This window comes from Morone saxatilis, unplaced genomic scaffold (genome assembly GCF_004916995.1).
Source record: "Morone saxatilis isolate NCDOM2014 unplaced genomic scaffold, NCSU_SB_2.0 Contig21, whole genome shotgun sequence".
NCBI classification, from domain to species: domain Eukaryota; kingdom Metazoa; phylum Chordata; class Actinopteri; family Moronidae; genus Morone; species Morone saxatilis.
In genome coordinates, this window is record NW_023339774.1 from 20939815 (window position 1) to 20952361 (window position 12547).

General features: G+C 41.5%; 1 protein-coding gene across 1 annotated transcript in view; it reads left to right on the top strand.

Moving 5' to 3' along the window:
• The window catches only part of ttc28 (tetratricopeptide repeat domain 28), a 127060-nt gene that overhangs the window by 62496 nt on the left and 52017 nt on the right, over positions 1 to 12547 (top strand). Inside the window, exon 3 of the mRNA XM_035668077.1 lies at positions 7819 to 7966. Coding sequence (XP_035523970.1) covers positions 7819 to 7966 — 148 coding nt within the window. The remainder of the gene's footprint in view (positions 1 to 7818; positions 7967 to 12547) is intronic.

Here is a 12547-nt window from a genome sequence, read left to right on the forward strand (position 1 = left end):
AGTACATTTACTCAAATACTGTTCTTAAATACTGAAGGACTTTTACTTGTAGTAGAGTCTTTTTATATTGTTTTGTTTTGGTTAGTTAATTTAAAGATCCCCTCCGTACATGTATTACGACATATGTATATATATATGTATACACACACATATAGTCCACTTGGAACAATTTCCACATTAAAATTCTTTAAAAAGCATCTACCCCTCCTACCTTGTTAAAAATTCCAGAATCTATGAATATGTAAATTTCGTTAATTTCTAAAGTCGTCCCTCTAGGATTTCACAGGCTTTTGTGGGGGGATTCTTGCGGCCTAAAATTATTGATTTTAATGGCATAAAAATGGCAATAAGGCAGTCTAATTTTGTGTTGATTCTGGCGCCTTCTATGGACAAATGCCGTAGTGTTTCCACCGCCTCATTTAATTGATTTTAAGGGGAATCTGTCCTGATGCTCTTGTTTGTTAATGTAGCTCATATAGAGGTATCAGAATGAAATTAAGTTTCATAACCAGTTAAAAACTCATTGCAGGACGTTTAAGTAAAGCATCTTCTTTCACCGTTGTAAATGCCGATGTGTGTATGTCGACGTACGGGATCAGTTACCACCTAGTCTTTAACACTCACACTTCACTGTCTTTTTTACTACATATTGACTCAGCTTCACAGGCTCAAAAGAGTTTTTTTTTTAACCAGATGGCCGTAGTTTGTTTCTTATGTGTTAGATTATATGTTTCCAGTTTTCTGTGTTGCTTGCTCAGCAGCATTATTTCTCGGCCACAGTACTTTACAGGCTGACTAGTCTATTAGAAGAACCTGTTCGAATCACGTCGCCCTGCAAGATGAGAGAGCTGTTAATTCCCAGACTGTGAGTAACTGTGCTTGTGCTGTAGAGGTCTTCTGGTTTAAATTCACTGGGTTTGATCATACTTTACCCTGGTAATAAGGTGCATTCAATTCTACAAAGAGGCATCCTCACAATACAGATTGCTGTTTTTAATGACTCCCTCAGACCCTCTCCGGCTCTTAAATAATGATCTCACTCTCGGAGGTCTACAGCCCACAGCTCACAACTCACACAGCATGTCGTTATATCACCTACTGTGGGATAAGTGGGGCATTGACTCCGCAGAATTAACCTTGTTTTTAAGCGATGGCCAAGTAACATCAGCTCCTTCGTCTCAGAGATTTTTTCCCAGAATTTCATTCTGAGGACTGTAAGATCCTTAAAGTCCACATGAAACAGAAAGCAGAGTGCTGTTTGCTTCTGCATATTTCTGCAGGTAAGGAGGGACTTGTTGCAGTAGTCAGTAGCACTGAATTTGTGTTATGTCCAAGTGTGAACCTATCGTAACAGAATCTGGATCCATATTTGATCAGCGCTGCCTAGTTTGACAGACCAGGATGGAATACAGCATCAAATGCCGACGGAGGACAGTTTGACAAGAGGGAATCAAGTATCGAGCCAACTAGCTAACAGCATCTAACATTACCATTAGGAGTAGTTAGCTTCTTTTAGCAACAAGTCCATCAGGAAACTCTGTAAATCACCTCGGTGCCGCTGTCGTCAAACTGGCCTCCGTCTGTCTCGGAGGTGGTGTTTGGTTCTGGTTCAGCCATGTTCCTCCATAAAATCTGATTGAAAATCACTGATACACACAACACTTCACTCAAATCCTGTTGGTAGCTAACTATTGAATCTTGTTGGATATCATGATATTGTTGGTTAAATTTGGTTGGTTCACACTTACATTAGGAGAAATTATTGGATTTTGACAGAAAAATACAAAACAATAGATTTTTTAAAGACTTTTTTGCCATAAATTGTTAAATAGGGTTACAATATGACAGGATGCATTTCATCTGGACTTTAAAGGCATTTAGATCTTTGTAGTTTTGCCAATAATTTTATCAGTTACGAAAACTTTCTCACCAAGTTAATTGAGCCTACTTAGTTACTGTTGCTTTTGCCTGTAAGCTTTCCAATCTCACACATACAGTTTACGATGTCTCTGGTGAGAAAATTAGAGCTGGCTCCAGGCTGCCAGGTGTGTCAGGAAGCTCTTCTCTTTCCTCTCAGCATCCTCCATCTCTAACAAATTACTCAAGGCCACGTCTCCCGCTTCCACACCCTCTGAACGGTGTTAAATCTGTTCAGTCACAAGCCACCCGGTGAAAAGATAAGATTCAATCCACTTTGTGTCCGGGTGAAATGAGACTGAAGGTTTCGTCGGTGTGTTTTGAGGCAGATTCTCTTATTTGCAAAGACATCAATCTCTATCATGTCTGGTTTATGTGATCCTCTCTCGCTCGTGCTCACCCTCTCTCTCTCCCGCCACTTGTGTTGCCATCTGTTCTCGATTAATGTGAGTTACAAGCAGTAATTGAAGCATCTGTTCATCCGGTGTGCATCCTTTGCTCTGACACACCAACGTATAACACCCCTCTTGCTATACTTCTCGCTCTCTCCTTAATTTTTTTGCCCTTATGTCTCTCTTAAACACCCGCTCCTTGAACTGCTTCAGACAGTTTTTGTCGGTCTGTTAGTCCACCACCACAGGTTCAGACTGAAATATCCCAACAACTATAGGATGGATTGCCTTGAAATTTTGTACAGACGTTCATATCTCCCTCGGGATGAATCATAATCAGTTTGGTGATCAACTCTTCATCTAGTGCCATCATTAGGTAAAAATTTCAATTTGTCCGGCACTTCGTGAGCAAACACCTGATAGTGGATCGTGGCATCTGCCGCCACAGCAATGACAGACCATTTGTTAGCAGCGGCATATGCCAGTAAAGAATCAGCCACTGGGCAGTGGTATGGCAGTGGAAGAGGAACATACCATTTTCAATTGGCATCACTAGACAAAGTTGCATACCACTAAGAATCGAAATATGGCATTAAAAGTATACTGGAGTGGCACCAGTATGTTGGTGAAAAGTGGTATCCGCCAGTGGAAGATTAGCAACATACCATTTATAAGGGCCACAAGCCAGTAAAATGGCAGCAGAATACCAAAAATCAATGACACACCACTCAAAATGGACATGGCACTAGAACAAGAGTGGCATAGTTAAAAGACACTTTAACTATGGACAATAACTGCCAACAGCTCCACGATTACCTCGTCCTTTTTGAAGATATCCATATACATTAAGGGTGGATCATATAAAATGTGCAGCTTCTAAACCTCATAAATTAGTCGCTTTACTTTAAATTACTCATCATCAGGGTTTCTGGCAGAAAGCCCCGAAGGCAAACTTCTCCCACGTGCCCATGTTGACTGCAGACTAGTCTTGCATAACCACATTTATCTCGACACTTCGTTTCAGCAGGATAGAGATCATGTAAGTAAGTGAAGCTTTGCATAAATAGAACTATGGTTAGCGTTTTTTAAACGAGGAACACATCCATCAACCTGTTCGCTGATGTATGGAGCAGGTTAGGACATCTTCATTGGGAAAAAATAAAACAGTCTGATGTTCGCTTGTTGGCTCGGTCGAATGGCTTTCAGTTAGGTTAAGCTGGCACGCAATATGCCTTTCTGGGCTACTGTAGAAACATGGCGGTTCAGAAATGGCGTCTGTGGATAAAAACTGGTAACAAATGTAACAAAAACACCAATAACCAAAATTATATTCCATTTCTGCTAGTAGAGCCTCCTAAATGAGACACACTGGACCTTTTAACTCACATGACTCATCAGCTGTTTACACTATACAATAATCACATAATAGCAGTGGATGGAAATAAGCATTCTTTCGCATTTTCTTTTGTAGAATTAGTCACAATTTGGTTAAAATCTTTTATACATTTGGATGTAAACACGTCTTATAAAGCAGCATAAATCCAAGGTGATTATTCTCTGTAGGTTTATCATTGCATCTGACCGCTTTCTCACCGTCACATTGTTTTAACATTATTATTTAATACATTGTTATTATAAAAATATTGATTATAGCTGCTTTAAAGTAGACCCTTGTTTTTTTTTTCTCCATTAATCATAGCCCCAACAGAGAGGAGACACCCCAGTACAGAGAATATATACACACAAATATATGTACTGTCTACTGGTTTAAACTCACACACATACCGGCAAGATTAGCTTTGTCCCTTTCACTGATCACTTCAATTTTAACTGACACGGACCTGTCAGCTGATGTTGAAGAGGCTGTCTAAGTGCTCAATTGGGAATCAGTGTAAAATACCTGCAAACCAGACAAGCCAGACACGACCAGAGCGGTTTGTGAAGAGACTCTCTAATCTGACAAGATATTTTCTGAGATGCTCCAGATCACTGCTGAGAGACGGATGCAAAAAAAAAAGAAAAAACGAGACTGAAAGTGTGTTTATGTGTGTTTGCGAGGCGGTGGCGGTGTATGTGTGCGTCTGTGAGGCTGTCTGGACTATACCCCCTGTATGTGCTTTGCAGGCAGCGTAGCCAGACTGAGCTAATAGGCAGGATGTGTGTGAGCAGGAGGCTGGAGGTGGAGGTGGAGGCAGACTCTTCCTGCTGTCACTTTCTGTCTGGCTCTGGCATGTTTACACCCTCGATGGGGTAGAAAGCTCTGACACACACACACATTCACACCTGCATAAACCCACACACACACACACACACACGACTCAGCCTACCTATTGTGCTGTACGTTCACACTCCGTCATGCAGAGATAATGGCTGCCTTGCTATGATTATAACCTCCTCCTTTGATATAATCACCCTCATCTGACTGAAATTATCCTCCCAGAAGCTTCCCCAATCAAGGTAAAGGTAAGAATGGGACACGAATGCCTGAATGAGAAACACTGCAGCCTTCATGCAGCAGCCAAATCAGTGTGAAGGCTACAGATTTGGGGGGCAGTGCTAAGTAGAGGTAGGCAGGACAGGTGGGGTGTCCATATGTCACCCAAGCTACCAGCCCAGCTCCTCATCCCAGTCCAGCCCTGCTGCTCTCCTCTCCAGCCTGGAGGAGGGTCAGAGGGCAGGCTGCTGTCTCTCTCTCCACAGCGTGGACACTTGGCATCAGTGCCAGGAGCTGAACCAGAGCCGCCGTCCTGTATTTCAGTCATTTTTGACTATGTGCTTTCTTCTGGTCAAAATAGAAGGTTCTGTGTCTTTATTTAAGGAAACCCACTAGGATAACACACCTAAATCCACAATTGAACTGTCGGCAGTTGAGTGTCAGTTCCCACCCATGTGTGCGCCTGGTTTTCATAGCATCCATAACAGTGTTTTCAGAGAAAAAACTCCAAAAATCCATTGTGCGTTTGCTCAGGAGACACAGTTAGCATTTAGCTGGTGAATGTAGTGGAGAATGTAGCAGCTAAAGGGCCATCGATACATTGCTCAGGAGTTGGTAGAGACCACAAACAAAGCTAAAATACACAGAAAACTCATACTTTCAACAGTGTTCATTAGATTTTTGAGTTTTAAGTCTAACTCCAACTCTTAGGTTTTGATCATTAATGATAATTTTTTAACTTTTTTTCTTTTCTTTAGAAAAACTTGAATCTTTAATTTTGTGAATAAAAATCTGTATTTCAAAACTCATTGAATTGAAAAACACATATATTTTCAACTGGTTGACAGCTCACTCTGAACAATTAGATAAATTACTTTCTTTCTTATTATTAGTGAAGACATTTGCCTTAAAATTTTCTAAACGTTTCTTTTTAGCACTGTGGAGTGAATACTGGACTTACATTCATCAGGTGGCTACAAACGCGGCTACAAATGAACGGTCCTGTTGCTGTGTAACTGCCGGATGTGGAAATGAGCAACTCTTTGTTAACAAGTTCAATACATCATCTTCATCCACTGCAGGTTTAAACATCAGATATCTTGAAAGAATCAGCTGCTGAATCAGTGGTATTTTGGTTTAATGTGACGTCATTTCTTTACGCGCATTGTTACCACGTTTTGTACGTAATGTAAAGTAGCGATGTCACCCAGAGCAAACAGTGTGATGATGTTAAAGACGGAAGCATTAGCTAACGCTGCAAAAAGAATGAATGCTCTTGCCATTATAGTTTTTTATTTTATATCAATTTACACAGGATAATGCAAAAAACGGGGTTACCATTATAGGTTAACACCATATTTAATCTTTTTAATCCAATATCTGTGGCGTGATGCTGTGGCGTAAAGCCATATGACCTCGTGTGTTCCCAACTTTGAGAAATGTTTAGTCGACTGTGTAAACTTGTGTAATAGCAACCACAGGTTAAGAGCCAAAACTGGGAAAAGAACAAACCAAATAAATGGACATAAGGTCAATAAATTAAGATTATTATATATTAATATACTCTCATTGTAGCTGTGACTGATGTCTTGTTGTTTTGTTGATGACTTATTTAAGGGCCGTGGTCCCGGCTGTAATTACCAACCATTTATCTCACTTTGTGTTCATCAGCAGTGAAATGACACCGTGCCCCGTTCACATTCTGCTCCAACATCAACACACTGACTAAAGGATTAATGCATTAGATTAGAAGTGACCTCCGGCTCCATTCGTTTCAATGAAGCTGTCTGTGCACGAGGACAGGACAAAGGCAGCGCGGGTGCAGAAAGTGGCAGGCAGGACAGGAGCTGCCATGTAATCTAATTCTTCTCCTCTTTGTCTTCATTCATTCACTGTCATGACAGATTATTCTTAAATGGGAGGAGGGGAGAGCGGGATGATAAATGAGAGAGAAACAGCGGAGGAATGAAGGTGGAGAGAGAGGTAGACGGGACAATTAAGTTACAGTCTGGTCTGCAGCGAGAGAGGAAGAGAGTGGTGTTTGTGGGTCCTCCTCCATCATGAATTTGATGTCCTGATTCATTGTCTCTGATCTTGCTGTGAAATGCACGAGGGGTCCTAATGAAGTGTACATGGTGTATCAGTGCCGCGCAGGTGTCACACTCACAGTCAAACACAATGGATGTTTAATTATTTCAGTTGTGCCGACTTTTCTGGGGTGCTACTAACCCATCCAACCTAAACAAGACACTTTTAATTCAGAGGATGTTAATAACAACGCCTAAAGTCATCGAGTCACTGGTCTCAGTCGACAGTCAACTGCTGCATTTATTTCTACACAGTGTTTGTACAGATGTTGAATGTTACCTAGAGAATGAATCCTACTGACTTTGGTGATGCACACAATTTTACTTAAACGTACTACAGGGAGTTATGAAACAGACTCAGTTTAATACCGATGGCTCTACAGTATATGACCTACATAAACAAACAAGACCATCAGAGAGAAGATTGACCTTTTTTATATAGTTACGGATTTAATTGGATTCCCCCAAAAATCAGACGAAACTAAGTGCTGGAAACACTTTTGTTGGTGCATTAACAAGTAGCAGTCTAGGTGGAGCTAATCTACTTCACCTATGGTCGGGTAGTTTGATCTATAACAACAAATCATATGTTATCTGTAAAATATTTCCCTCTGAAAGAACTCCCTCAAAATTGTACTGAACAACCTCTCTATACTTGATGTCGTAATTGAGCAAACAAAGAAACATTTAGTCCTGATGATGAAAACGTGAAGAGATTATAAAAGCTATACCTTTATCCTGAGGGAGGGCATGAATGTCTGGACCAGATTTCATTGTATCCATTAGTCGTTGAGGTATTTCAGTCCGAACCAAAGCGGTGGACCAGTGTTGCCATCGCTAGAGCCATGCTGATGATACAGCCTCAATTTAATCAGTTTAGCTGTGAATGAAATGATGAAAATGTTAAAATCTTGAATCAGTATGAAAAATATGAAAGCCTCAATTAAACCCTGCAGCTGTTGATGTCTCATTGTTCCTCTTCACGCAGGCCTACTTTCGTCAGGGGGTTGCCCTGCAGTACCTGGGTCGTCATGCCGACGCCCTGGCGGCATTCGCCTCCGGCCTCGCCCAGGACCCCAAGAGTCTCCAGCTGCTTGTCGGCATGGTGGAGGCCGCCATGAAATCGCCCCTCAGAGGTAGGCCTGTCTGTCTGAGTTCAAAGGCTGTGTGCCGTCTCTCTCTGCCTCCATCACGCCATCCTTTCTGTTCGCTTTAAACACGAGGCACATTTATGCAGACAGAAGCAAATGAACATTTGTCTCCTCAGCAGAAACTTTTTGTGTTTGAAAGTCGTTGGAGAGGGGAGTGAGACGTAGGGCGCTGGGGACGCTGTGAAGTTACCACTTTTCTTTTGTTCTTTTATTCATTCATTATTTCAGTGGGATGTGAAAGAGTAAAAAATATGCCACTGATGATTCAGATCTCACAAAGAAAATGGATGCTTATTTGATGTGACAGAGAGAGATAAGAGAAAGGAGAAAGCATAGAGAAAAGTGACATGAAGAAAATAAATAAAACAAGTAAGTCAGATGAAATGAAAAGAGAAACAGGTTGAACTTGAAAATGGAGAGCTTGTAATTGAGTGTCGGGGAGATTGGACTTCCACTTGTTGTAGTGCACCTGTTTCCACTGCCAGGTGAATCTTCTTCATTACAATGCGGTGGCAGATCTGCTGCTAAGTAGAGAGACCGGTGTTCTGGTGTCTGAGGAAGACACTTCATCCACATGTATACGCTCGTACGGGAGCGTGGAGATGCATCATCCATGAGGCAGCGCTTCACTGGCTTCCCAGGGACAGGTTACTATATTAGTGCTGTCTGTGTTTGGATGACAGAAGAGTCTGGGTCGCTCTGTTCTCAGATTTTAAGATTTCTACAGACTTTTCTTCCCTGGAAGTAGGGAACTGAATTGTCTTGATTTTTAGCCATATTTAACAGTCCAGTTTTGTTGTCTTGTTTTGTTTCAGTTGCGTTTTAATGAAGTCACAATGTTACGATGATATGAGAGGTAAAATTACTGTTTTTGTCTATGGAGTCTGGTGGTGAGCGATATATTATGGCTGTTTCTGGTCAAACAAAAGGTCTATCTTCTTTTCATAATCTTGTCAGACAGTTAGAATAACAGTCAGTGAGAGCACTTTTAGTGAATGTACATTGACTTTGACTCTGACTTTGAGGATTAGCTAACATTGCATGGCAGCCATAGCATGCCTTTTCCACTAAGATTTTCTCATCTAACTCTGGTGAATCAGGGAGTTTATTTCAACCAAACCGCTGTTGGTGATTATGGAAAGACTGTTGAAATATTACCAAAGAGGGTTTTAGTGAGTTTCATTTTGTTACTGTCAGTATTGAAGTGTGTTTGCGATTATCTAAAATGTCCAATGGAGTTCTGGTTGGCTGTATAAGAGGTAGATAGATAGATAGATAAGATAGATAGATAGATAGATAGAATAGAAGATAGAAACAGACAGGACAGACAGACAGGACAGACAGACAGACTTTATTAATCCCTGAAGGGAAATTGGTCGTCATACGCAGTCCAGGTACATTTAAATACAATAAAATACAAAAGAATAAAATACTTAGGTAGAAAGTTAGATAAAAAAGATAAATAGGTAGGTAAGGTGCAAAGAGTTGTAGTTGCAAGATGGTGGTAATAGTACTGATGATACTCATTGTTCTCTAGTGCAACATCTACTGGCAAGTGAATTTGAACCTTAAAAGAGTCTGTAGAGGATCAGAGAGGTACTATAAATTTACGTATACTGTTAACTGAGACAGTATGTGGGTGGATTCCTGGGCACTGGATGTACAAAGTTAAGTGAGACCAGAACCCTCGTTAAGTTGACTGATAATCTTATTTCTGATTAGGTCAAGTTCCACATGCAGGACTCTTACAAGCATGTTTACTGTAAAGGGCTCAGAACAGTGGTTCGTTTTGCTACCATGTTCATTAGCATGAATTAGCTTGTGGTGGAGCTGATGATGAAATATTTAAAAGGTAGTTTCTTGTGTGTCATTGATCTATCCACCCCGCAGTCCTCAGTGCACTTTTATGTGCAGGTTTCAACAGCATAAGGAGATGAAGGAAGAGTGCATACAATCATGAATGCTTTGCAGGCTAGAATTGGCACAGGATTATGTTTTTGCCCTTCAGCTGTATCAGAATGAGAGCAAGGCTTCTTGGGAATAGCCTTCTACTTGGCGAGCTACAGCAAATGTCTATGCACGTGGAATTTTGCATCTGCTTTTACACCGGAGAGCATATCTGGTTGAGTATTCATAATATTTCCCTTTGAGGCAGAGCTTGTCGATCCAGATAGATTCAGCACAAGGCTAACTGACCAAATGAGCACTGTTTCTCTCCTAGTAAAGCATTTAAAAACAGCAAACAAAAGGAATCACTGCCAAGTTTAAGCAGCAGCATCGCAAGAACAACTATTTATTATCAGTTTTTGATGAGAGCGTGTTGTGATCAGTGTCAGCAGCTATGATATACAGTATGTCCTGTCTGATACTGCAAGGCTTTACTGTGCAGATCTGATGCACCGTGGGAGGTTGTTCTGCTGTCCAGGGGCTGCAGCCTCCAAAACCTGATCTCCCATAAGCTTCAAAGCAAGCCAGCCTCAAAGCTAAAAGGCCGAGTATCAAGTGTTACCAAGAGTTGTCATGCTTGAGTAAGCAGGAGGAAGGGCAACGTGTTGGACCATGGAGGAGGCCGATATGCAGTGAGCGCTAGCGGGGAGCTGCAGTGTAAACAGCATGGAAGAGGGGACATCCTCTGGGGTTATCTGTCTCCTGTTGGGTTTGCTGATGTCTTTTTTTTACAGGATGGTGTGCTGTGGGGCATCAGCCAGGCAAGTTGTTAAAAAGCAATCCATCAAATTCTTATCTGGGGATATATATACCGAGCATGCCTCAGATTAGTGTTAGAGGTGCAAAATCTTACATCGCCACAATTTATCACTTGGCGTGGCATTTATTAGGACTATAGATACAAATCAGAACAGCTGCATCTCATCTGCATAAATCATCAGCGTGGGAGATTTTTGGTCAAATGTTGGTGTTTCCAATGATTAAACAGTGCCGCTATGGGTGTGTTATGGGAGAACAGGATACAGCATTGGATGTTGGGCTCCGTTCAGTCTTATGGAAGCTGCTTAATGGTGCATAAAGCCAAAACGTTGTGTTTTCCTGGTTTAAAATTACCCGGATCTTCCGCATACGCTTCCTCGTTGTGGGGCCCAATGACCAAGCGCACTAGATATTTTTGCTGGACGTAGCTGCTTTTTTGTGTATTTATGTTTCACAATAAAAACTAAAGTGAAACAAGAAAACCCAGTCTGGAAACTAACTGAAACTAAACTGAAGTGAAAATACAAATTAGTAATAAAGTAATACAAAGTTGCAGTTCTTAAAAGCTCCTTTAGTAAATAAGGACAACCACAATTTTGCTGTTTAGTGCTCAAAGAAGGGCTAATAAATCCCCCAAATTCTCCCCTATAGACTGTTGGAGAGGTGGAGGTCGTCCCATGTAAAATGGCAGCTGTCTCCTCCTCCACTTTTCTTTTCCTGTTTCCAGTTTTACTCCGACCTTAAAGGGGAACTTGGCAACTTTTTCAGCTTAATAAACCCGTTTAGAAATCATTTGGATGGTTAAATGGCTTGTTCCGGTGAAAATGATGACCTCCCCACCCCCCTCAGGCGACCCCAGGCGGAAAACCAACCTTGCAGCAACGGGAGAAAGACGAACAGCTTTACGGAATCTCCACATAAACGCACACGCCGCCCTCAATAACGGTTAGGTGTATAATGTATTTACCCACCTCGGTAGATATTGCCTCACACGAAAAATTTGCCCCGCAGAAATTAAAAAAAGGCACATCTGCACGCGGTAGAAAGGGGGAGGGGGGTGCCAACAAGTGAGTTGTTTTTACGAACCGTGTTGTGAAAATACCACCGTCCCAGAGCTGTAGCGGGGAGGCTCGCCTGAGAAAACATGGTGATGACAAAAATATTGAACACCCAGCCGAAGAAAATGGCTATAGAGTTGCCAAGTTCCCCTTTAACTACTAACTGATCATGAAAGACTGTGCTTGATAAATGTTGAGATGTGACCCTCCTGCGCAGTGACTCACTGGTCTGGCGTGGAGAGACTGGGTGGGTAAAGCGTAATATCTGACAGGTTGTAAGTCAGCAGGATGCTCCAGCAGCACAGCAGAGAGCAAGTAGGCAGTAAGGGACCGTTTAATTTGTCGCCCTTCTGTCACACGAGTCAACGAACTACCAACGAGGGCCTGAATCGCTTAATTATATGTAACACACATACAACGTTCACCACTGTGAAATAGGATGTACTGTGCTGTTTGCCAATGTCCCTCTTGTAGATAAGAATGTAATTAGTGCATAAATCAATGACTTAAAGTTATGTCTGCCTTACAAACCAATTCATAAATCCCACAGGGCAAATAGCACAGATGGCGCTTTTATTTGAGGATGATCTCTTTAAATCAGCTGTTCACTGGTGACTACAGCTTATGTGAAGACATCAGTGCCTAAAAAAATAGACAATCTAAATGTTTTTTAGAGGAGAAGGGTGAGCGTTTATCTTAAGTTTGAGTTCTGGGGGATCCTAAAAACACATCAACCATCATTTTAGAGCATTTCTAATCCTGCAATGAATAATAACCTTTGTGTGTCTTTTTTTATACTTGA